The 25005-nt window shown below is 41.9% G+C and overlaps 1 protein-coding gene across 2 annotated transcripts in view; it reads right to left on the bottom strand.

The window, feature by feature from the left end:
- Window positions 1-24180, bottom strand: part of LOC143768705 (Schwann cell myelin protein-like) — a 43038-nt gene extending 18858 nt beyond the window's left edge. Inside the window, exons 1-5 of one of the 2 annotated variants that reach the window (XM_077257358.1) lie at window positions 24061-24180; window positions 23422-23530; window positions 20569-20922; window positions 13944-14234; window positions 993-1080 (exon numbers count right to left, since the gene is read on the bottom strand). In XM_077257358.1, coding sequence (XP_077113473.1) covers window positions 993-1080; window positions 13944-14234; window positions 20569-20922; window positions 23422-23464 — 776 coding nt within the window. In that variant the 5' untranslated portion in view covers window positions 23465-23530; window positions 24061-24180. Of the gene's footprint in view, window positions 1-992; window positions 1081-13943; window positions 14235-16058; window positions 16202-20568; window positions 20923-23421; window positions 23531-24060 lie in introns of those variants that run through there. The other variant, XM_077257359.1, reaches the window with a different exon arrangement.
- Window positions 24181-25005: the final 825 nt, after the last annotated feature.

The following is a 25005-nucleotide window of genomic DNA, read 5'->3' as shown; positions in this document are numbered from 1 at the left end:
TATAGAAATCCACTTCTTTATCTTCTGAATGTTGCCACAAGTCTGCTTGTGTTAGTAGAAAAACTTTGGAACCCTGCCCATAAGTCCTTAATTCAGGAACATCACTTTTCAACATTAAACATTTCCAGATTTACAGCAAGTGACTTTTTGCAAACCAAGGAGGTTTCTTAGCATTTTTATTTAAACTGTGGGCGAAGAAAAAATTACTATGGGCTCCTGGAAGGAAAAAGGAATGAAACTTTCTCTTGGTAAAATATTTAATCTATTTCTATTTTTACTGAATTATGAACAAAGTTAAAAAGATTAAATAAAAGTTTAATTACAGACTTAAAAAAAAACAAATAAAAAATGAATTCCTGAATAAAACAACTCTTGTTTAGGTTGTCGTATGAAGGGTCATACCCTAACTAGGTATGGAAACAGATTAAAACCTACAAATATGTTGTAAAAAGCAGAACTTTATTTTTTTCTCCTAGAGGTTAACAAGTGATTTCTGCTTAGTTAATGAGGAAATGATGAAAAGTTGGTATTTATTTGTTGCTTACATGTTGCAAAATATCTTTAATTCCTCTTACATGTTCTGTAAAGCCATAAATACAATGTTTATACTAAGCTAATAACAATGTTTATGTGGAAACTTTCTTTCAAAATCGAAAGGTGAAAAAGACAACAAGAAGGGTAAAAAAATAATTGAAAGGATTATGTGATATCTGAAAAAAGTCCTATTTTTTAATGGATAGTGCATCACTATTGTCCATTTGCTGTGAATCACAACCTTTGGATTTTAGGGACTATGTCCTAAATTAGCTGGTTGTCAGACTTAACTGGCAGCAGAGAAAGGAGAACAGATTTTCAGCGATCTAAATACCAACTTATAAAAGTAGCCGTCCTTAAGTACAAATTTCTGTTACAAACTCTCATAAAATACAAAAAAGAGAATTCTCAGATTTGCTTTACTCGTTATTAGTAATTGAAACCTGATTGTACTATACCTCCATATGATGAAAACAACTGCCAAAACTAGAATGATACAAATGACTCCGATAACTGGTCCAATAAAATGATTTGTCTTCTGATCAGCTGTAAAAATATAAGAAGTATCTGTCCTTTTTATCATTATTTTACCACCATCAACATTTGCATAACTGCCACCAACATTAACATCACCACTGTTGCAATTATTGGCACCATTTTATTTATTGTTACCAGTATTTTCTTCCTTACCGTTATCATTATAACTTTTACCTCATGTGATCTCATTTTCAAACAGTGAGCTCTTCTAGCGAGGGGATGTTTTCCAGCTAGGCCAGAATGGATGTCTATCAGATCAACAAGCTCCTCTAGGGAGGTGATATTTTTCAACTTGGCTAGAGTGAATGTCTATCAGTTCAGCAAGCTCCTTTAGGGAGGGGATATTTTTCAACTAGGTTAGAGTGGATGTCTATCAGATCAACAAGCTCCTCTAGGGAGGGGATATTGTTAAACTAGGTATGGCCGGTATGGCCGGCTATATGGAGTATATATTGAGATCAAAGTATATTTATTTAATGTCCCAATTCGGGCATATTAATTAAAATATTCTCATATATGGCTCCCGACTCAAAAAGCTGTATAAAAAAATTGCCTGAAAAGCACAGCAGGTGTAATGGAATGTAAATTCCAATATCCAGCACAGTGGAAGGTCAATTGAACTAGTGCTGTGGTAACATTGCCATGTACCATAAATATTGAGATAGAAAAGTGCTATCACAACACCTATTCAGTGCCCAGCCTCGGGTATACCGATTACACTATCCCGATATATAGAATCTGGCGCAAATAATTGCTATCTGCTCATGTTAATGTGCAGTGCTGTTATGATCCGGTGGCTTTGGAGCTGCATGAAACTTTCTCAGGAGAAGTGGAATCTGTACTGACCGCAAACCCTGAACTAACACCGCAACTAGAAGTAGCCGTGGGGTGTGCCTAACAAAACCCTAGACACCTCGACACAGCCGAGGACTAAATACCCCTATAGATGGAAATAGGAATACTCACTTGCCTTAGAGCAGAACCCCAAAGGATAGGCAGCCCCCCACAAATATTGACTGTGAATAGGAGAGGAAAGACACACACACAGGCAGAAAACAGATTTCAGCAAAAGAGGCCACTCTAGTTAAACAGGGAAAGATAGGACAGAATACTAAGCGGTCAGTATTAAAACTCTAAAAATATCCACAGCAGAAAATACAAAAAGTTCCACAATCTAACTAAAGATATGGAATGTATATCTGAACTCCTGAGAATCCAACAAGACTGAGTAGATACTGATACAATCTAAGCTGGACAAAAAAACAATGAATAGCACTAAATCATAAGCACACAGCATGTGTGCCATAAAAACCAGACACTTATCTTTGCAGATTTGGCAGCAAGGCATAAGGAACCAGGCAAGGAGAAAACCTCCAAAAACAACGGACAACTGGCAAGGACTAATGAATCCTGCACGCCTAAATACCCCAGTCAGAACTACAATCATCTGATACACCTGACCAAGGCTGCAACTCAGAGACAACTGCATTACCACCTACAATCACCAGAGGGAGCCCAAAAGCAGAATTCACAACAGTATCCCCCCTTTGAGGAGGGGTCACCGAACCCTCACCAGAGCCCCCAGGCCGATCAGGATGAGCCAGATGAAAAGCATGAACCAAATCAGCAGCATGGACATCGGAGGCAAAAAACAAAGAATTATCCTCCTTGCCATAACCCTTCCATTTGACAAGATACTGAAGCCTCCGCCTCGAAAAACGAGAATCCAAAATCTTCTCAACCACATACTCCAACTCCCCATCAACCAACACAGGGGCCGGAGGATCAACAGAGGGAACCACGGGTACCACATATTTCCGCAATAAAGATCTATGGAAGACATTATGGATAGCAATAGAGGCCAGAAGCGCCAATCGAAAAGACACTGGATTAATAATCTCAGAAATCCTATAAGGACTAATAAACCGAGGCTTAAACTTAGGAGAAGAAACCTTCATAGGAACATGACGGGAAGATAACCAGATCAGATCCCCAACTTGAAGCCGGGAACCAACACCCCGATGACGATTAGCAAAACGTTGAACCTTCTCTTGAGACAACACCAAATTGTCCACCACCTGAGTCCAAATCTGCTGCAACCTGTCAACCACAGAATCCACACCAGGACAGTCAGAAGGCTCAACCTGCCCAGAAGAAAATTGAGGATGAAAACCAAAATTACAAAAAACCAAAGTAGCCGAACTAGCCCAATTATTAAGGGCAAACTCGGCCAATGGCAAAAAGGCCACCCAATCATCCTGATCAGCAGACACAAAGCATCTCAAATAAGTCTCCAAGGTCTGATTAGTTCGCTCGGATTGGCCATTTGTCTGAGGATGAAATGCAAAGGAAAAAGATAAATTAATGCCCAGCCTGGCACAAAAGGCCCGCCAAAACCTAGAAACAAACTGGGAACCTCTGTCAGACACAATATTCTCCGGAATACCATGCAAACGAACCACATGCTGAAAAAACAACGAAACCAAATCTGAGGAGGAAGGCAATTTAGGCAAAGGCACCAAATGAACCATCTTAGAGAACCGGTCACAAACAACCCAGATAACGGACATCTTGTGAGAAACCGGAAGATCAGAAATAAAATCGATAGAAATATGCGACCAAGGCCTCTCAGGGACCGGCAATGGCAAAAGCAACCCACTAGCACGGGAACAACAAGGCTTGGCCCGCGCACAAGTCCCACAGGACTGCACAAAAGAACACACATCACGTGACAAAGAAGGCCACAAAAAGGACCTACCAACCAAGTCTCTGGTACCGAAAATACCAGGATGACCAGCCAACACAGAACAGTGAACCTCAGAAATCACTCTACTAGTCCATCTGTCAGGAACAAACAGTTTCCCCACTGGACAGCGATCAGGTCTGTCAGCTTGAAATTCCTGAAGAACCCGTCGTAAATCAGGGGAAATGGCAGAAAGAACCACCCCTTCTTTCAGAATGCCGACCGGTTCCAGGACCTCAGGAGAATCAGGCAAAAAACTCCTAGAAAGGGCATCAGCCTTAATATTCTTAGAACCCGGAAGATACGAGACCACAAAATCAAAATGGGAGAAAAACAGGGACCATCGAGCCTGTCTAGGATTCAGCCGTTTGGCAGACTCGAGGTGAATCAGATTCTTATAATCGGTCAAGACCACAATACGGTGCTTAGCTCCCTCAAGCCAATGTCGCCACTCCTCAAACGCCCACTTCATAGCCAACAACTCCCGATTTCCGACATCATAATTGCGTTCAGCAGGTGAAAATTTATGGGAAAAGAAGGCACACGGTTTCATCAAGGAACCAGCAGGATCTCTCTGAGACAAAACGGCCCCTGCCCCAATCTCAGAAGCGTCAACCTCAGCCTGAAACGGAAGAGAAACATCAGGTTGACGCAACACCGGAGCAGAAGTAAATCGACGTTTAAGCTCCTGAAAGGCAGAAACAGCCGCAGAGGACCAATTCGCCACATCAGCACCTTTCTTCGTCAAATCTGTCAAGGGTTTTACTACGCTGGAAAAGTTAGCAATGAAACGGCGATAAAAAATTGCAAAACCCCAAAATTTCTGAAGGCTTTTTAAGGACGTGGGTTGAATCCAATCATGAATGGCCTGAACCTTGACCGGGTCCATCTCAGTAGATGAGGGAGAAAAAATAAAACTCACAAAAGAAACCTTTTGCACCCCAAAGAGACACTTAGACCCCTTCACAAACAAATCATTTTCACGAAGGATCTGAAACACCATCCTGACCTGCTCCACATGAGACTCCCAATCATCAGAAAAAATCAAAATATCGTCCAGATATACAATCAAGAATTTATCAATATAAGTCCGGAAGATATCATGCATGAAAGATTAAAAAACAGATGGAGCATTAGTAAGCCCGAACGGCATCACAAGGTATTCAAAATGACCTTCGGGCGTATTGAACGCAGTTTTCCATTCATCACCCTGCTTAATACGAACAAGATTATATGCCCCCCGAAGGTCAATCCTTGTAAACCAACTAGCCCCCTTAATCCTAGCAAACAAATCGGAAAGCAAGGGTAAAGGGTATTGAAACTTGACCGTGATCTTATTCAAGAGGCGATAATCAATAAAGGGTCTCAAGGAGCCATCCTTCTTAGCAACAAAAAAAAACCTGCTCCCATCGGTGAAGAAGATGGCCGAATATGCCCTTTGTCCAAAGACTACGCAATATAACTCCGCATAGCGGTATGTTCAGGCACAGACAGGTTGAAAAGTCGGCCCTTAGGAAACTTGCAGCCTGGAATCAAATCAATAGCACAATCACAGTCCCTGTGCGGTGGAAGAGAACTGGACTTGGGCTCATCAAATGCATCCTGAAAATCAGACAAAAATTCTGGAATTTCAGAAGAGGAAGAAGAGGAGATGGACATTAAAGGAACCTCATTATGAACCCCCTGACAACCCCAACTAGTCACAGACATAGACTTCCAATCCAGCACAGGATTATGTACCTGCAACCATGGAAACCCCAGCACGATAGCATCATGCAAATTATGCAACACCAGAAATCGACAATCTTCCTGATGGGCTGGCACCATGCGCATGGTCACCTGAGTCCAAAATTGGGGCTTATTTTTAGCCAAAGGTGTAGCATCAATGCCCCTTAAAGGAATAAGGTTCTGCAAAGTGTTATGAACTGGTGGTTTAGGAGCGACATGCGACGAGCTCTGAGCAGGTGGTAACTATACTGACCGCAGTTCCTGAGCTTAACACAACACTAGAAGTAGCCGTGGGATGTTCCTGTCACTCCCTAGACACCTTGTCACAGCTGGAGAACTAACTACCCCTAAAGGTAGAAACAGGAAAGCTATCTTGCCTCAGAGAAAATCCCCAAAGGATAGGCAGCCCCCCACAAATATTGACTGTGAGTGGAGAGGGAAATGACATATGTAGAATGAAACCAAGATGTAGCAAAGGAGGCCACTTCTAGCTAGATAGATAGTACAGGACAGAATACTGTGCGGTCAGTATTAAAACTAGAAAAATCCACCACAGAGTTTACAAAAAATCTCCACACCTGACTAAAGGTGTGGAGGGCAAATCTGCTGCCCAGAGCTTCCAGCTTAACTGAATATAACAATACCGATAAGCTGGACTAGAAAGAAAAACAAAGAATGTGCTGAACAATTAAGTCCACAACAAGTGGACTGCAAAAGAACAAAGCAAGGACTTATCTTTGCTGAACTGGTCAGAATATCAGGGAAATCCAAAAAGAGATGTGACTCCAAACAGGAACCATTGACAACTGGCACTGGCTGAAGGATAAGGCCAGACTAAAATAGCCGAGCCAGAAAGACAATCAGTGGAAGCAGCTGCTGTGCTAAATCCAAGGAGCAGCCGTTCCACTTAAAACCACCGGAGGGAGCCCAAGAGCAGAACTCACAAAAGTGCCACTTACAACCACCGGAGGGAGCCCAAGAGCAGAATTCACAACAGCAAAGGCTGCAAGGGAAAACCACAACGCCTGACAAACTCAATGTCCATTAAGTTCAAAGCGGCGCCTGAATCCACAAACGCCATGACAGAAAATGATGACAATGAGCAGATCAAGGACACAGATAACAAAAATTTAGGTTGTACAGTACTGATGGTAAATGAACTAGCGATCCTCTTTGTCCACTTAGGGCAGACTGAAATGACATGAGAAGCGTCGCCTCAATAATAACACAACTTATTCTGACGTCTGAATCCTTGTCGTTCTGTTCTAGACAGAAACCTATCACACTGCTTTGGCTCAGGACTCTGCACTGAGGACAATGCCACAGTACGCATAGTTCTGCGCTCCCGCAAGCGCCGATCAATCTGAATAGCCAGAGACATAGAATCACTCAGACTGACAGGCGTGGGAAACCCCACCATAACATCTTTAACGGATTCAGAAAGACCCTTTCTGAAAATTGCCGCCAAAGCATCATCATTCCATTTAGTCAACACAGACCATTTTCTAAATTTCTGACAATATTATTCTGCCGCCTCTTGGCCCTGAGACAGAACCAACAAGGTCTTCTCCGCTTGATCCACAGAATTAGGTTCATCATACAATAGTCCTAAAGCCTGCAAAAAATAATCTACATTAAGCAAAGCAGGACTCCCAGATTCCAGGGAAAATGCCCAATCCTGTGGATCGCCACGCAGCAGGGAAATAATGATTTTAACCTGCTAAATGGAATCACCAGAGGATCGAGGTCTCAAAGCAAAAAACAGTTTACAGTTGTTTTTAAAACTCAGAAATTTAGACCTGTCACCAAAAAACAAATCAGGAGTAGGAATCTTCGGCTCCAGAACAGGAGTCTGAACAATATAATCAGAAATTCCCTGCACCCTAGCAGCAAGCTGGTCCACACGAGAAGCTAATTCATGAACATCCATGCTAACACAAGACTCCTAAGCCACCCAGGGAAAAAGAAGGAGGAACAGGCAAAACAGACTACAGAAAAAAAATGGCTCCACACCTTTCTTCCCTTCTTAGATGCATTTAACTCATTGTTGTCCAGTTGTACTGTTATGATCTGGTGGCTTTGGAGCTGCATGAAACTTTCTCAGGAGAAGTGGAATCTGTACTGACCGCAAACCCTGAACTAACACTGCAACTAGAAGTAGCCGTGGGGTGTGCCTAACAAAATCTTAGACACCTCGACACAGCCGGAGGACTAAATACCCCTATAGATGGAAATAGGAATACTCACTTGCCTCAGAGCAGAACCCCAAAGGATAGGCAGCCCCCCACAAATATTGACTGTGATTAGGAGAGGAAAGACACACACAGGCAGAAAACAGATTTCAGCAAAAGAGGCCACTCTAGCTAAACAGGGAAAGATAGGACAGAATACTAAGCGGTCAGTATTAAAACTCTAAAAATATCCACAGCAGAAAATACAAAAAGTTCCACAATCTAACTAAAGATATGGAATGTATATCTGCACTCCTGAGAATCCAACAAGACTGAGTAAATACTGATACAATCTAAGCTGGACAAAAAAACACTGAATAGCACTAAATCATAAGCACACAGCATGTGTGCCACAAAAACCAGACACTTATCTTTGCAGATTTGGCAGCAAGGCATAAGGAACCAGGCAAGGAGAAAACCTCCAAAAACAATGGACAACTGGCAAGGACTAATGAATCCTGCACGCCTAAATACCCCAGTCAGAACTACAATCATCCGATACACCTGACCAAGGCTGCCACTCAGAGACAACTGCATTACCACCTACAACCACCGGAGGGAGCCCAAAAGCAGAATTCACAACACAGTACATAACATAACCATTAGAGATGTATAAAGCAGATTAAAACATTTGTGCTGCATATATGCATATTATAAATAAGTCCTTCCACTGACACCTGATGTATACATAAGAGCTCCTGGAGCTACCCAATAGAGCCTATGCAGTACGCAGTTATAGAGTTAACATGTTACCTGATATCGGTGTTTCAGCCGGTATATGGAGGAAGGGCAGGTCGTGCTCCCCTGTTCGCCCCTAGGTTAGAGTGAATGTCTATCAGATCAGCAAGCTCCACTAGGGAGGGGATGTTTTCCAACTAGGTTAGAGTGGATGTCTGTCAGATCAACAAGCTCCTTTAGGGAGGTGATATTTTTCAACTACGTTAGAATGGATGTCTATCAGATCAACAAGCTACTCTTAGGAGGTGATATTTTTCAACTAGGTTAGAGTGGAGGTCTATCAGATCAGCAAGCTCCTTTAGGGAGGGGATATTTTTCAACTACATTAGAGTGGATATCTATCAGATCAACAAACTCCTCTAGGGAGGTGATATTTTCCAACTAGGTTAGAGTGGATGTCTATCCGATCAGCAAGCTCCTTTAGGGAGAAGAGGTTTTCCAACTAGGTTAGAGTGAATGTCTATCAGATCAGCAAGCTCCTCTAGGGAGGTGGTATTTTTCAACTAGATTGGAGTGGATGTCTATCAGATCAGCCAACTCCTTTAGGGAGGGGATAATTTTCAACTGGGTTAGAGTGGATGTCTATCAGATTAGCACGTTCCTCTAGGGAGGGGATATTTTTCAACTAAGCTAGAGTGGATGTCTATCAGATCAGCAAGCTCCTCCAGGGAGGGGATATTTTTCAACTAGGTTAGAGTGGATGTCTATCAGATCAAAAAGCTCCTCTAGGGAGGAGATATTTTTAAACTAGGGTAGAATGGATGTCTATCAGATCAGCAAGCTCCTCTAGGGATGGGATGTTTTCCAACTATGTTAGAGTGGATGTGTATCAGATCAACAAGCTCCTCTAGGGAGGGGATATTTTTCAACTAGGTTAGATTGGACGTCTATCAGATCAGCAAGCTCCTCTCTGGAGGGGATATTTTACAACTAGGTTAGCATGGATGCCTATCAGATCAGCAAGCTCCTCTTGTGAGGGGATATTTTTCAACTAGTTCATCATGGATATCTATCAGAGCAGCAAGTTTTTAGGGAGGGGATATTTTTCAACTAGGTTAGAATGGATGCCTATCAGATGAACAAGCTCCTCTAGGGAGGGGATATTTTTCAACTTGGCTAAAGTGAATGTCTATTAGATCAGCAAGCTCTTTTAGGGAGGGGATGTTTTCCAACTAGGTTAGAGTGAATGTCTATCAGATCAGCAAGCTCTTCTAGGGAGGGGATGTTTTCCAACTAGGTTAGAGCGGATGTCTATCAGATCAACAAGTTCCTCTAGGGAGTTGATATTTTTCAACTAGATTAGAGTGGATTTCTATCAGGTCATCAAGCTCCTCTAGGGAGGTGATATTTTCCAACTAGCTTAGAGTGGATGTCTATCAGATAAACAAGCTCCTCTAGGGAGGTGATATTTTTCAACTAGGTTACAGTGGATGTCTATCAGATCAACAAGCTCATCTAGGAAGTGGATATTTTTCCACTTGTTAGAGTGAATGTCTATTAGATCAGCAAGCTCCTCTAGGGAGGGGATGTTTTCAACTAGGTTAGAGTGGATGTCTATCAGATCAGCAAGCTCCTCTAGGGAGAGGACATTTTTCAACTAGTTTAAAGTGGATGTCTATCAGATCAGCAAGATCCTCTAGTGAGGGGACATTTTCAAATAGTTTTATCATGAATATCTATCAGATCAGCAAGTTTTTTAGGGAGTGGATATTTTACAACTAGGTTAGCATGGCTGCCTATCAGATCAGCAAGCTCCTCTTGTGAGGGGATATATTTCAACTAGTTCATCATGGATATCTATCAGAGCAGCAAGTTTTTTAGGGAGGGGATATTTTTCAAATAGGTTAGAATGGATGTCTATCAGATCAACAAGCTCCTCTAGGGAGGTGATATTTTTCAACTAGGTTAGAGTGGATGTCTATCAGATCAACAAGCTCATCTAGGGAGTGGATATTTTTCCACTTGTTAGAGTGAATGTCTATCAGATCAGCAAGCTCCTTTAGGGAGGGGATATTTTTCAACTAGATGAGAGTGAATGTCTATCAGATCAGCCAACTTCTTTAGGGAGGGGATATTTTTCAACTAGGTTAGAGTGGATGTCTATCAGATCAGCAAGCTCCTCTAGGGAGGGGATGTTTTCCAACTAGGTTAGAGTGGATGTCTATCAGATCAACAAGCTCCTCTAGTGAAGTAATGTTTTCCAACTAGGTTGGAGTGGATGTGTATCAGATCAACATGCTCCTCTAGGGAGGTGACATTTGTCAACTAGATTACAGTGGATGTGTATCAGATCAACAAGCTCCTCTAGGGAGGTGATATTTTTCAACTAGATTAGAGTGGATGTATATCAGATCAACAAGCTCATCTAGGGAGTGGACATTTTTCCACTTGTTAGAGTGACTGTCTATCAGATCAGCAAGCTCCTTTAGGGAGGGGATATTTTTCAACTAGATGAGAGTGAATGTCTATCAGACCAGCCAACTTCTTTAGGGAGGGGATATTTTTCAACTAGGTTAGAGTGGATGTCTATTAGATCAGCAAGCTCCTCTAGGGAGGGGATGTTTTCCAACTAGGTTAGAGTGAATGTCTATCAGATCAGCAAGCTCTTTTAGGGAGAGGACATTTTTCAACTAGGTTAGAGTGAATGTCTATCAGATCAGCAAGATCTTCTAGGGAGGGGATGTTTTCCAACTAGGTTAGAGTGGGTGTCTATCAGATCAACAAGCTCCTCTAGTGAAGTAATGTTTTCCAACTAGGTTGGAGTGGATGTGTATCAGATCAACATGCTCCTCTAGGGAGGTGATATTTGTCAACTAACTTAGAATGGATGTCTATTAGATCAACAAGCTCCTCTAGGAAGTTGATATTTTTCAACTAGATTACAGTGGATGTCTATCAGATCAACAAGCTCCTCTAGGGAGGTGATATTTTCCAACTAGGTTAGAGTGGATGTCTATTCGATCAGCAAGCTCCTCTAGGGAGGGGATGTTTTCCAACTAGGTTAGAGTGAGTGTCTATCAGATCAGCAAGCTCCTCTAGGGAGGTGGTATTTTTCAACTAGGTTAGAGTGAATGTCTATCAGATCAGCCAACTCCTTTAGGGAGGGGATATTTTTCAACTAGGTTAGAGTGGATGTCTATCAGATTAGCACGCTCCTCTAGGGAGGGGATATTTTTCAACTAGGCTAGAGTGGATATCTATCAGATCAGCAAGCTTCTCCAGGGAGGGGATATTTTTCAACTAGGTTACAGTGGATGTCTATCAGATCAACAAGCTCCTCTTGGGAGGAGATATTTTTAAACTAGGGTAGAATGGATGTCTATCAGATCAGCAAGCTCCTCTAGGGATGGGATGTTTTTCAACTATGTTAGAGTGGATGTGTATCAGATCAACAAGCTCCTCTAGGGAGGGGATAGTTTTCAACTAGTTTAGAGTGGCTGTCTATCAGATCAGCAAGCTCCTCCAGGGAGGGGATATTTTTCAACTAGTTTACAGTGGATGTCTATCAGATCAACAAGCTCCTCTTGTGAGGGGATATATTTCAACTAGTTCATCATGGATATCTATCAGAGCAGCAAGTTTTTTAGGGAGGGGATATTTTTCAACTAGGTTAGAATGGATGTCTATCAGATCAACAAGCTCCTCTAGGGAGGGGATATTTTTCAACTTGGCTAAAGTGAATGTCTATCAGATCAGCAAGCTCTTTTAGGGAGAGGACATTTTTCAACTAGGTTAGAGTGAATGTCTATCAGATCCGCAAGCTCTTCTAGGGAGGGGATGTTTTCCAACTAACTTAGAATGGATGTCTATCAGATCAACAAGCTCCTCTAGGCAATTGATATTTTTCAACTAGATTACAGTGGATGTCTATCAGGTCATCGAGCTCCTCTAGGGAGGTGATATTTTCCAACTAGCTTAGAGTGGATGTCTATCAGATCAACAAACTCCTCTAGGGAGGTGATATTTTCCAACTAGCTTAGAGTGGATGTCTATCAGATCAACAAACTCCTCTAGGGAGGTGATATTTTTCAACTAGGTTAGAGTGGATGTCTATCAGATCAACAAGCTCATCTAGGGAGTGGATATTTTTCCACTTGTTAGAGTGAATGTCTATCAGATTAGCAAGCTCCTTTAGGGAGGGGATATTTTTCAACTAGATGAGAGTGAATGTCTATCAGATCAGCCAACTTCTTTAGGGAGGGGATATTTTTCAACTAGGTTAGAGTGGATGTCTATCAGATCAGCAAGCTCCTCTAGGGAGGGGATGTTTTCCAACTAGGTTAGAGTGAATGTCTATCAGATCAGCAAGCTCTTTTAGGGAGAGGACATTTTTCAACTAGGTTAGAGTGAATGTCTATCAGATCAGCAAGCTCTTCTAGGGAGGGGATGTTTTCCAACTAGGTTAGAGTGGATGTCTATCAGATCAACAAGCTCCTCTAGTGAAGTAATGTTTTCCAACTACGTTGGAGTGGATGTGTATCAGATCAACATGCTCCTCTACGGAGGTGATATTTGTCAACTAACTTAGAATGGATGTCTATCAGATCAACAAGCTCCTCTAGGAAGTTGATATTTTTCAACTAGATTACAGTGGATGTCTATCAGGTCATCAAGCTCCTCTAGGGAGGTGATATTTTCCAACTAGCTTAGAGTGGATGTCTATCAGATCAACAAGCTCCTCTAGGGAGGTGATATTTTTCAACTAGGTTAGAGTGGATGTCTATCAGATCAACAAGCTCATCTAGGGAGTGGATATTTTTCCACTTGCTAGAGTGAATGTCTATCAGATCAGCAAGCTCCTTTAGGGAGGGGATATTTTTCAACTAGATGAGAGTGAATGTCTATCAGATCAGCCAACTTCTTTAGGGAGGGGATATTTTTCAACTAGGTTAGAGTGGATGTCTATCAGATCAGCAAGCTCCTCTAGGGAGGGGATGTTTTCCAACTAGGTTAGAGTGAATGTCTATCAGATCAGCAAGCTCTTCTAGGGAGGGGATGTTTTCCAACTAGGTTAGAGTGGATGTCTATCAGATTAGCAAGCTCTTTTAGGGAGGGAATATTTTTCAACTAGTTTAGAGTGGATATCTATCAGATCAGCAAGTTCCTCTAGGGAGGTGATATTTTTCAAATAGGTTAGAGTGGACGTCTATCAGATCAGCAAGCTCCTCTGGGGAGGGGATATTTTACAACTAGTTTAATGTGGATGCCTATCAGATCAGCAAGCTCCTCTAGTGGGGGGATATTTTTCAACTAGGTTATCATGGATCTCTATCAGATCAGCAAGTTTTTTAAGGAGGGGATATTTTTCAACTAGGTTAGAGTGGATGTCTGATAGACTTGCCAACTTTGCCAATACTGTCTCAATTTTCTATTAGGGCAACAGCAGATATCACACTGCAACAAAAATGGCATGGTCTGGACATACTACTTACCTTTAATATTTATTTTCTGCACTGTCTTTATTATTTGTCCACCAAAATATGTAACTGTGCACTGAATTTTAGACCCATTTTCTGCTTCTGAGGGTTTGTAGACCACTTTGGATGTAACGCTCCACTTCCCATCTCCAAGGTCAGACATTTCGGTAGCATAAGGACCTAAGAGGTTCCAGGTAATGGTAGGTGGACTGGAGGCACAAGTGTAATTTGCTGTACATGAGATAGCTGTGTTTTCACCCACGACCATTTCATTTGGCACAAAAAATATTGGCTCCGGTGGTTGAGCTGTGGGCAGATTTAAAGAATGGTAATTTTTTTTTTAAAATTGTGATGTTCAATGAGAGTCACAGAAAAAAAGTATAAGAAAAAATAATGGAAGTGGGGATAAGTAACAAAAAAAAAGGATGAGGAACGAAAACAGGATAAGGGTATGTTCACACAGATATTTTTTCTGGAGTTTAAGGAGCATTAACTCTTTTAAAACCACAAGCAATTTAAAAAAACATGATCTTTGAATGGGAATTGGAGCGTTTCTGCTCCAAAAACTTCACAAAGAAATCAGCGTGAACACATCCTAAAGAAAAAAAAGTTAGAGACAGAGAATGGGAAAAGAAAGGAATGGAAAAAGAAGGTAAAAGTAACAATGATGAGAGAATAAATTCTAAAATGATCCAATACATTTAGAATTTTCCAAACTTTGAATATTCAAGCAAATCCAAATTTTTGGAAATTCAATTAGCTTCAATCCAGCAAAATTATGCCTTTTTACGGTCTGAGAAAGTGTTAAAAAAGATATTAACCCCTTACTGACATCGGACGGGATAGTACGTCCGATGTCAGCTCCCCTGCTTTGATGCAGGGCTCCGCGGTGAGCCCGCATCAGAGCTGGGACATGTCAGCTGTTTTGAACAGCTGACATGTGCCCGCAATAGCGGCGGGTGAAATCGCGATTCACCCGCCGCTATTAACTAGTTAAATGCCGCTGTCAAACGCAGACAGTGGCATTTAACTACCGCATCCGGCCGGGCGGACAGAAATGACGGCATCGCCGACCCCTGTCACATGATCGGAGGTCGGCGATGCTTCTCCATTGTAACCATAGAGGTCCTTGAGACCTCTATGGTTACAGATCCCCGGCAGCTGTGAGCGCCTCCCTGTGGTCGGCGCTCATAGCACACCTGATATTCTGCTGCATAGCAGCGAACAGCAGATTGCTGCTATGTAGCAGAGCTGATCATGCTGTGCCTGCTTCTAGCCTCCCATGGAGGCTATTGAATCATGGCAAAAGTAAAAAAAAAGTTAAAAAAATGTGAAAAAACCAAAAAATATATAAAAGTTTAAATCACCCCCCTTTCGCCCCAATCAAAATAAATCAATAAAAAAAATCAAATCTACACATATTTGGTAGCGCCACGTTCAGAATCGCCTGATCTATCAATAAAAAAAAGCATTAACCTGAATTACGTTTTTTTGGTCGCCGCGACATTGAATTAAAATGCAATAACGGGCGATCAAAAGAATGTATCAGCACCGAATTAGAATCATTAAAAACGCCAGCTCGGCACACAAAAAATAAGCCCTCAACCGACCCCAGATCATGAAAAATGGAGACACAACGAGTATCGGAAAATGGCGCATTTTTTTTTTTTTTTTTTAGCAAAGTTTGGAAATTTTTTTCACCACTTAGGTAAAAAATAACCTAGTCATGTTAGGTGTCTATGAACTCATAATGACCTGGACAATCATAATGGCAGGTCAGTTTTAGCATTTAGTGAACCTAGCAAAAAAGCCAAACAAAAAACAAGTGTGGGATTGCACTTTTTTTTCAATTTCACCGCACTTGGAATTTTTTTCCTGTTTTCTAGTAACCGACATGGTAAAACCAATGAGGTCGTTCAAAAGTACAACTCGTCCTGCAAAAAATATGCCCTCACATGGCCAAATTGACGGAAAAATAAAAAAGTTATGGCTCTGGGAAGGAGGGGAGTGAAAAATGAACATGGAAAAACGAAAAATCCCACGGTCATGAAGGGGTTAAACATAGCCAGCTATCACCTTCAACTTTCCCTGTTATCACAGCTACTCTTTGATCATCCTCTGGCTTCCTACCTTGATTCCTACCGACCATTGCCTTGGTCCCGGTCTCCTCTTTCCTTTTTACTATTCTTTTGGTGCTACAAAGACTTTGGCACAGGTCAGAATCTGTAATAAGATCTAGCTAGCACTGGAGTAAAGAGTGGACAGATGAAAGAGCATGGGCCTAAAGGTACCTTCACACGAAGCGACGCTGCAGCGATAGCGACAACTATGCCGATCGCTGCAGCGTTGCTGTTTGGTCGCTGGAGAGCTGTCACACAGAGCGCTCTCCAGCGACCAGCGATGCCGAGGTCCCCGGGTAACCAGGGTAAACATCGGGTTGCTAAGCGCAGGGCCGCGCTTAGTAACCCGATGTTTACCCTGGTTACCAGCGTAAAATGTAAAAAAACCAAACAGCACATACTCACATTCACGTCCCTCGCTGTCCGCTTCCTGTACTGACTGAGCGCCGGCCCTAACAGCACAGCGGTGACGTCACCGCTGTGCTGTGCTTTCACTTTCACTTTGCGGCGCTCAGTCAGTGTGGGAAGCGGACGCCGGGGGACGCATGTAAGTATGTACTGTTTGTTTTTTTTACATTTTACGCTGGTAACCAGGGTAAACATCGGGTTACTAAGCGCGGCCCTGCGCTTAGTAACCCGATGTTTACCCTGGTTACCAGTGTAAAATATCGCTGGTATCGTTGCTTTTGCTGTAAAACACAACGATACACGGCGATCGGACGACCAAATAAAGTTCTGAACTTTATTTAGCGACCAGCGACATCACAGCAGGATCCTGATCGCTGCTGCGTGTCAAACGAAACGATATCGCTAGCCAGGACACTGCAACGTCACGGATCGCTAGCGATATCGTTACAAAGTCGTTTCGTGTGAAGGTACCTTAAGAAGCTTAAGAGGTCCAACATTGAGGTGTTTTGGCAGGGAGAGGAGCAACTAGGTAAGTTTGATTTTATTTATAATTTTAAACTTCTGCCCTGCTAATCCACTTGATATGTTTGGCATTAAGAAACCTCAAAGCCAAAACAAAAGGACTCTAGCACATGGCCATATTTTCCGTAAGATTGCCTTCAAGAAAACATCGGATTGTACACAGACTAATGTTATTTTATGGGGCTGTTCAAATGTCAGATTCTTTCCTCGGACTGAGACAGTCAGAGAAAAACATTGCTGAGTATCCAAGTTTAATTAGATTATTCAGAAAGCACTCAGCCATTAAAGTCAATGAGTCCATGAAAACCATCGGACTGCTCTAGGATGAAATCTGAGTGCGGTTCGATTTTCACAGACTGACAGAATGGAGAAGATGGAATTTTTTTCCCCTCCTTCTCCTCATCTGATAGAATGGGATCACACTTTGATCAGAGTCTCATTTGCATAGATCGACCCTATTCTCCCAGTTGTGAGAATACACACTTCTGTGCACCTATCCTCATAAGCGGCAATTAAATACATTTGAAGGAAATTGAATTTCTTGTCCAAATTTGAGAAAATCTGCTGATTTCAAAATTGGGCAGTGTTAGGGGTCAAGTTCCCACCTCTGCACAGGGGGAATCGCGAGCTATCTCTGATGCAGTCTCCCATTCTTCTCCAGCCGCAGTGGAGCCTGCTCAGCGGAGACATCGGTCCCAGTGTCTGGCTCAGCCTGATACGTTGCAGATGATAACTGCTGCCTCTCCAGGTTCAGCCATTGTAACTAGTACTGGTCAGCGGCGAGCAGACATCTCTGGGACTAAGTCTTGCTTTTCCCCTTCTGAGCATGCCCAGGGGAAGATCTCTCATTGGAGGTCGGGGGTCACATGCTCAGGTACTGCAGAAGCTCCCATTGGTCCTCTAGGAAGGTCCTGAAGCTGTTCAGGTACTGCAGCAGCTCCCATTGTTCCTCTAGGAAGGTCCTGAAGTTGCTGCAGCTATAAAAGGTTTGCATGACCGCACGGCCTTGCGCTAGTATAAAATAACTTATGTGTTCTGCACCAGTGTGATCATGTGTATGTGGTTTCAGGGTTTGGCTGAAATAAGCCCCTAGAATACCGGCACCTCCGGTGAGGAGTTTTGTGTGAGTGGATTCAGGGCCTGGCTGATATAAGCACCTAGAATACTGGCACCTCCGGTGAGGAGTTTTGCGTGTGCTATTCTGACTGCATGACCACTGTTCACTCTATTTGGTAGCTGTGTTGCTCTGTGAGGTTAACAGGGCACAGCATTTTCTTTTCTTAAGTGACTCTGTGAAGTAACAGAGTTCACTTATACTGCCATGTAGTACCGTCAGTTACTAGCAGTGGGTTTTACTCCAGTACGGTGGACCCCGGGTTGGGAACGCACCGATTACTCCATAGATACAGTGGGGAAAAAAGTATTTAGTCAGTCAGCAATAGTGCAAGTTCCACCACTTAAAAAGATGAGAGGCGTCTGTAATTTACATCATAGGTAGACCTCAACTATGGGAGACAAACTGAGAAAAAAAAAATCCAGAAAATCACATTGTCTGTTTTTTTAACATTTGGTGGAAAATAAGTATTTGGTCAGAAACAAACAATCAAGATTTCTGGCTATCACAGACCTGTAACTTCTTCTTTAAGAGTCTCCTCTTTCCTCCCCTCATTACCTGTAGTAATGGCACCTGTTTAAACTTGTTATCAGTATAAAAAGACACCTGTGCACACCCTCAAACAGTCTGACTCCAAACTCCACTATGGTGAAGACCAAAGAGCTGTCAAAGGACACCAGAAACAAAATTGTAGCCCTGCACCAGGCTGGGAAGACTGAATCTGCAATAGCCAACCAGCTTGGAGTGAAGAAATCAACAGTGGGAGCAATAATTAGAAAATGGAAGACATACAAGACCACTGATAATCTCCCTCGATCTGGGGCTCCATGCAAAATCCCAACCCGTGGGGTCAGAATGATCACAAGAACGGTGAGCAAAAATCCCAGAACCACGCGGGGGGACCTAGTGAATGAACTGCAGAGAGCTGGGACCAATGTAACAAGGCCTACCATAAGTAACACACTACGCCACCATGGACTCAGATCCTGCAGTGCCAGACGTGTCCCACTGCTTAAGCCAGTACATGTCCGGGCCCGTCTGAAGTTTGCTAGAGAGCATTTGGATGATCCAGAGGAGTTTTGGGAGAATGTCCTATGGTCTGATGAAACCAAACTGGAACTGTTTGGTAGAAACACAACTTGTCGTGTTTGGAGGAAAAAGAATACGGAGTTGCATCCATCAAACACCATACCTACTGTAAAGTATGGTGGTGGAAACATCATGCTTTGGGGCTGTTTCTCTGCAAAGGGGCCAGGACGACTGATCCGGGTACATGAAAGAATGAATGGGGCCATGTATCGTGAGATTTTGAGTGCAAACCTCCTTCCATCAGCAAGGGCATTGAAGATGAAACGTGGCTGGGTCTTTCAACATGACAATGATCCAAAGCACACCGCCAGGGCAACGAAGGAGTAGCTTCGTAAGAAGCATTTCAAGGTCCTGGAGTGGCCTAGCCAGTCTCCAGATCTCAACCCTATAGAAAACCTTTGGAGGGAGTTGAAAGTCCATGTTGCTAAGCGAAAAGCCAAAAACATCACTGCTCTAGAAGAGATCTGCATGGAGGAATGGGCCAACATACCAACAACAGTGTGTGGCAACCTTGTGAAGACTTACAGAAAACGTTTGACCTCTGTCATTGCCAACAAAGGATATTTTACAAAGTATTGAGATGAAATTTTGTTTCTGACCAAATACTTATTTTCCACCATAAAATGCAAATAAAATGATAAAAAAACAGACAATGTGATTTTCTGGATTTTTTTTTCTCAGTTTGTCTCCCATAGTTGAGATCTACCTATGATGTAAATTACAGACGCCTCTCATCTTTTTAAGTGGTGGAACTTGCACTATTGCTGACTGACTAAATACTTTTTTTCCCCACTGTATATATTTGGTGCATTCCACCAAACCCTAACAGGCAGATTCTGTTATCACTAGAAAGTAATAGATATGAAAGGAGGACGGACAGAAGGGTGAAAAAGTGAAGGAAGTAAAATCATATCAGAAAAGAAATGCAGATCTTGAACGTTTTGGAGCATGATAAATATCCAAGAAGTATTGTTTCTCCTTGCGGAGATTGACATGCTAAGCATGCCGAGATGAGGAGACTTAAAGTTGCAATGCTCCTCTGTTAAATATGCTAATTATGCAAATTGTCTCTTCAGAGAGGAAGAGAACTAGAACTCTAGTGCCACCTATTGGAAGTAGCAATCCTAATCCTAAATGTCGACCCTTTAATGAGCCATTCTGGTTTGACTATTATCCCAAGTCATGTGACAAGTCTCATTAAAGGGTCGACATTGACTTGTAGGATTGCTACCTTCCAATGGGTGGAACTAGAGTTCTAGTTCTCTCCATCTCTAAAGAGACAATTTGCATAAGGAGCATGATAAAGAAAGGTTATTGACAGAGGGAGGAAAGAAGGTTGGAAAAAATAACAGAGGGAAGGTGCAGGGAGTAAGAAGGTCTCGTTCACCTGTGACTTCTAGTTGAACATACTGGGTGCTACCTCGATAAAAAAGTACTTTGTCTTCTTGTGGAAAATATGAGCGTTCATCTTGTCTGTTCACATTGTGAATTCGAAGAGTACAATTCAATGTTGTGCGTCTCACGAGCTCAGCACGGTTTTTGTAACTTGAGGATATTTGTGACACATCCGTACTATATATGATCCTCTCTCCACGTCGGGCTCCTTGCACATACCACACCACCTTATTCGTTTGGGCTTCTGCGGGTGACGTTCTCTTGTAGCAGGGAATCTCCACACAAGAGCCAAGTAATCCCTGAATGTTTCTTGGGAAGATAAACTTGTTTTCTTCACCCATACACACTGTTTGATAGAAAAACATAATTTATTAGTGTGCCGATCATAAACTACAGTTGTCTATGAATTCCATTTTAGTAAAGCACTTAGGCATAGACAAAAGTAAAGTAAAAAATGGTGATTTTGTTCACTTCTCCTTCCCCCAAAAATACAAAGAAGAGCAATCAAAAACTTGTCTGTATCTCAAAATTATGTTCATAAGAGCTTCAAGTTATCCCGCTAAGAAGAAGACCTCTGTTAATTTTGTGAAAAGAAAAAAATACAATTTATCTTGTGTTTCTATAGAGCAACACAATTAGAAAATACTTCTGAAAATATATATCTTTTTAAGGGTGCAAACTATATAATTTATTTTTATTTTAAGTCTCCTTGGCCTCCTGAGTAGTGTTGAGCGATACCGTCCGATACTTGAAAGTATCAGTATCGGAAAGTATCGGCCGATACCGGCAAAGTATCGGATCTAATCCGATACCGATACCCGATACCAATACAAGTCAATGGGACTCAAGTATCGGACAGTATCCCTGATGGTTCCCAGGGTCTGAAGGAGAGGAAACTCTCCTTCAGGCCCTGGGATCCATATCAATGTGTAAAATAAAGAATTAAAATAAAAAATATTGCTATACTCACCTCTCCGACGCAGCCTGGACCTTACCGAGGGAACCGGCAGCGTTCTTTGCTTAAAATGCGCGCGTTTACTGCCTCCCGTGACGTCACGGCTTGTGATTGGTCGCGTGCCGCCCATGTGGCCGCGACGTGACCAATCACAGCAAGCCGTGACGTAATTTTCAGGTCCTGAATGCAGAATTAGGCATTCAGGACCTGAAAATTACGTCACGGCTTGCTGTCATTGGTCGCGTCGCGGCCACATGGGCGGCACGCGACCAATCACAAGCCGTGACGTCACGGAAGGCAGTAAACGCGCGCATTTTAAGCAAAGAACGCTGCCGGTTCCCTCGGTGAGGTCCAGGCTGCGTCGGAGAGGTGAGTATAGCAATATTTTTTATTTTAATTCTTTATTTTACACATTAATGTTGTTTCGATACCGATACCCGATACCACAAAAGTATCGGATCTCGGTATCGGAATTCCGATACCCGCAAGTATCGGCCGATACCCGATACTTGTGGTATCGGAATGCTCAACACTTCTCCTGAGTCCTGAGTCAAGTCGTTTATGGAGACCACAAAAACATAAACATTGCAGAATTAATCAAAGAATCAAATACGATTTTTATACTAGAATATGGCGCAAACAATCGAAAGAATGAATAGTATAACAAAAGAACATGTTAGGGATTTGGAAATATGGAGATTAGAAAAAAATACCCCAAATTAAGAAGAAAGCCACACCTCATACATAAATTCCAAAGTCAACCCGTTTAAGTAACATAACAAGGACTATCATGTCTCCTTGCGGAGATTGACATGCTAAGCATGCCAAGATGAGGAGACTTAAAGCCGCAGTGCTACTCTGGGAAATACGCTAATTATGCAAATTGTCTCTTCAGAGAGGAAGAGAACTAGAACTCTAGTGCTACCTATTGGAAGGTAGCAATCCTACAAGTCAATGTTGACCCTTTAATGACTCTTATCACATGATAATTTGCATAATTAGCATATTTCCCAGAGGAGCATTGTGGCTTTAAGAGGCAGTTGGATGCCTCTCACACAGCCAAACCAGATCTCCGCTTTGCACTGAGGAGGGGAAGTACTCCGAAACACAGGGTCTGCAAATTGAGATTCTGGTTTGGCTATTATCCTAAGTCATGTGACATGGCTTGTTACAGGGTCAACACTGACTTGTAGGATTGCTACCTTCCAATAGGTGGCACTAGAGTTCTAGTCCTCTTCCTCTTTGAAGAGACAATTTGCATAAATAACAAGGACTGTCACATGCAGAACTCTAATAGTCATGGGATAACTTTTAGGATTACACATAACATCACATGAGCACTGCAAATACGACTTTACAACTTCTTTTTCTTCCACTTCTCCCAATAAACATGAGAAGCAAAACAAAGGGGGCAAATCATGATTTTAAGTTTGGAGGAAACTGTGGAGACAGCGGAATCCTAACAGTTTGTATGTTATAGATCATTAAGATTCCATATGTTAGAATCAGTGTTAAATTCTGTAAAATGTTTTCATTTCTTAACCCATTACTTGCCAAATTAGCAATTTTCATTTTTTTTTTTTTTTTTTTTTTAATGACAGATTTTTTATGATTTTGGTCCTAATGAATCAGAAACATAATTTGCAAAATTTTTTCAAGTATGGATTTTTCAGAAAAGGGCGTCAAAATATTCAATTAAAAATGACAATGACATGATTTCCTATTTTGTAAACATTCATTTTACAAACACAACACAAAAAATTGGACCTAATTATAAAAATTATAAAATCTTAGTTGCTAGAAGCTAAAGATTAGGTGTCCCCAAAAAAGGACATTGGTAGATAATGGGTTAAGGTCCCTATTGCAAGGAGAAAAATAGAAAATGTTTACCTTGTAAAATCATGGAAACTAGAAATGCACATTTTTCTCTCATGGTAGAAGATTTTTGAGAAATGTTGAGGCTCGACTGCTTTAATTGTCTAAATACTCAGTGTTATACCTAAAATAAAAGAAAAAAACAACAATATATGTAATATGTTCAAAGTCTCAGACATTGTTACAAGTGATTAAAACATATCAAGTGAAATATAAAATATGATAAAGAGCAAAGATACATAAGAAAAAAAGTGAAAAAGAAAGAAGAAAGAAAGAAGGAAAGAAGGAAAGAAAGAAAGAAAGAAAGAAAGAAAGAAAGAAAGAAAGAAAGAAAGAAAGAAAGAAAGAAAAGAGAAAAACAAAATAAAAGAAAGAAAGAAAGGAAAAAAAAGAAAGATAAAGGAAAGGAGAAAAAAAGAAAACAAAGAAAGAAAGTATATTTAGGCTGCTGCAATAATAACATTAATATTATAATAATATTTATTTAGATAAAATAGGGAGACATGATATTCAGTGGATATATGATAGATAGATAGATAAAAGATTTACATCAGTTCTTCACTTTACTGAAATTCAATTTACTTTAGATATAATATTTAATCACCTATAAGTAAATTAGTTGCAGATACAAATACTTCTATAGCATACACTTACCCCTTTCTGCCGGGTATAAGTCTGCCGATTCTTTGAGCCTTATGAAATACATCTGCTTTTTCTTTTGCTCATGATTCACTTCCCTTATGTGCTAATATGGCATCGCGGATCGGCCCTTACACAGCACAATAGGTAGAAAAAATAGAAAAGTAGGAATTAAAGTAACTAAATGAAATATAATGAATAGTGATTAGCGAGAATGCTCGGGAATGCTCTACACTCGCGCTCGATCGAGCGCCATGCTCAAGTCCCCGCCCCGCATGTTTTGTGGCTTTTAGAGAGCCAATAAAGATGTGGGGATTGCCTGCCATGCAAGGCAATGCCGTAGTCATGCTGGCAACTGGAATTACTGTGACTGGCCACCGTTTCAGATCATTATTTCTTTTTTGGACTCGGTGGCACGATGCTCGGCATACTCTCCTCTGGAATCAGTTCATGGACAGTTGCTGTAGGAGAAAGAGCTTAGATTAAAGGGAACCTGTCACCCCCAAAATCTCCAGCATTCTGTAATGCATTCTGTAATGCTGTAGACAAGACCCCGATGTATCCTGAAAGATGAGAAAAAGAGGTTAGATTATACTCACGTGGGGGGTCCAGTCCTATGGGCGTCGCGGTCCGGTCTGGCGCCTCCCATCTTCTTACGATGACGTCCTCTTCTTGTCTTCATGCTGCGGCTCTGGCGCAGGCGTACTGATTTGCCCTGTTGAGGGCATAGCAAAGTTCTGCATTGCGGAGGTGTCGAGCCGCTCTGACCTTTCCTGGTGCCTGCGCACTGCAGTACTTTGCTCTGCCCTCAACAGGGCAAACAAAGTACTCCTGCGTCAGAGCCGTAGTGTGAAGACAAGAAGAGGACATCATTGTAAGAAGATGGGAGGCCCCGGACTGGACCGCAATGCCCATCGGACCGGACCGCAGCGGGACCGCCCCTGAGTGAATATAATCTAA

Source organism: Ranitomeya variabilis, chromosome 4 (assembly GCF_051348905.1).
Source record: "Ranitomeya variabilis isolate aRanVar5 chromosome 4, aRanVar5.hap1, whole genome shotgun sequence".
NCBI classification, from domain to species: Eukaryota; Metazoa; Chordata; class Amphibia; order Anura; family Dendrobatidae; genus Ranitomeya; species Ranitomeya variabilis.
The sequence above is the reverse complement of the archived record's forward strand: the minus strand, read 5'-3'. Positions and strand labels throughout refer to the sequence as shown.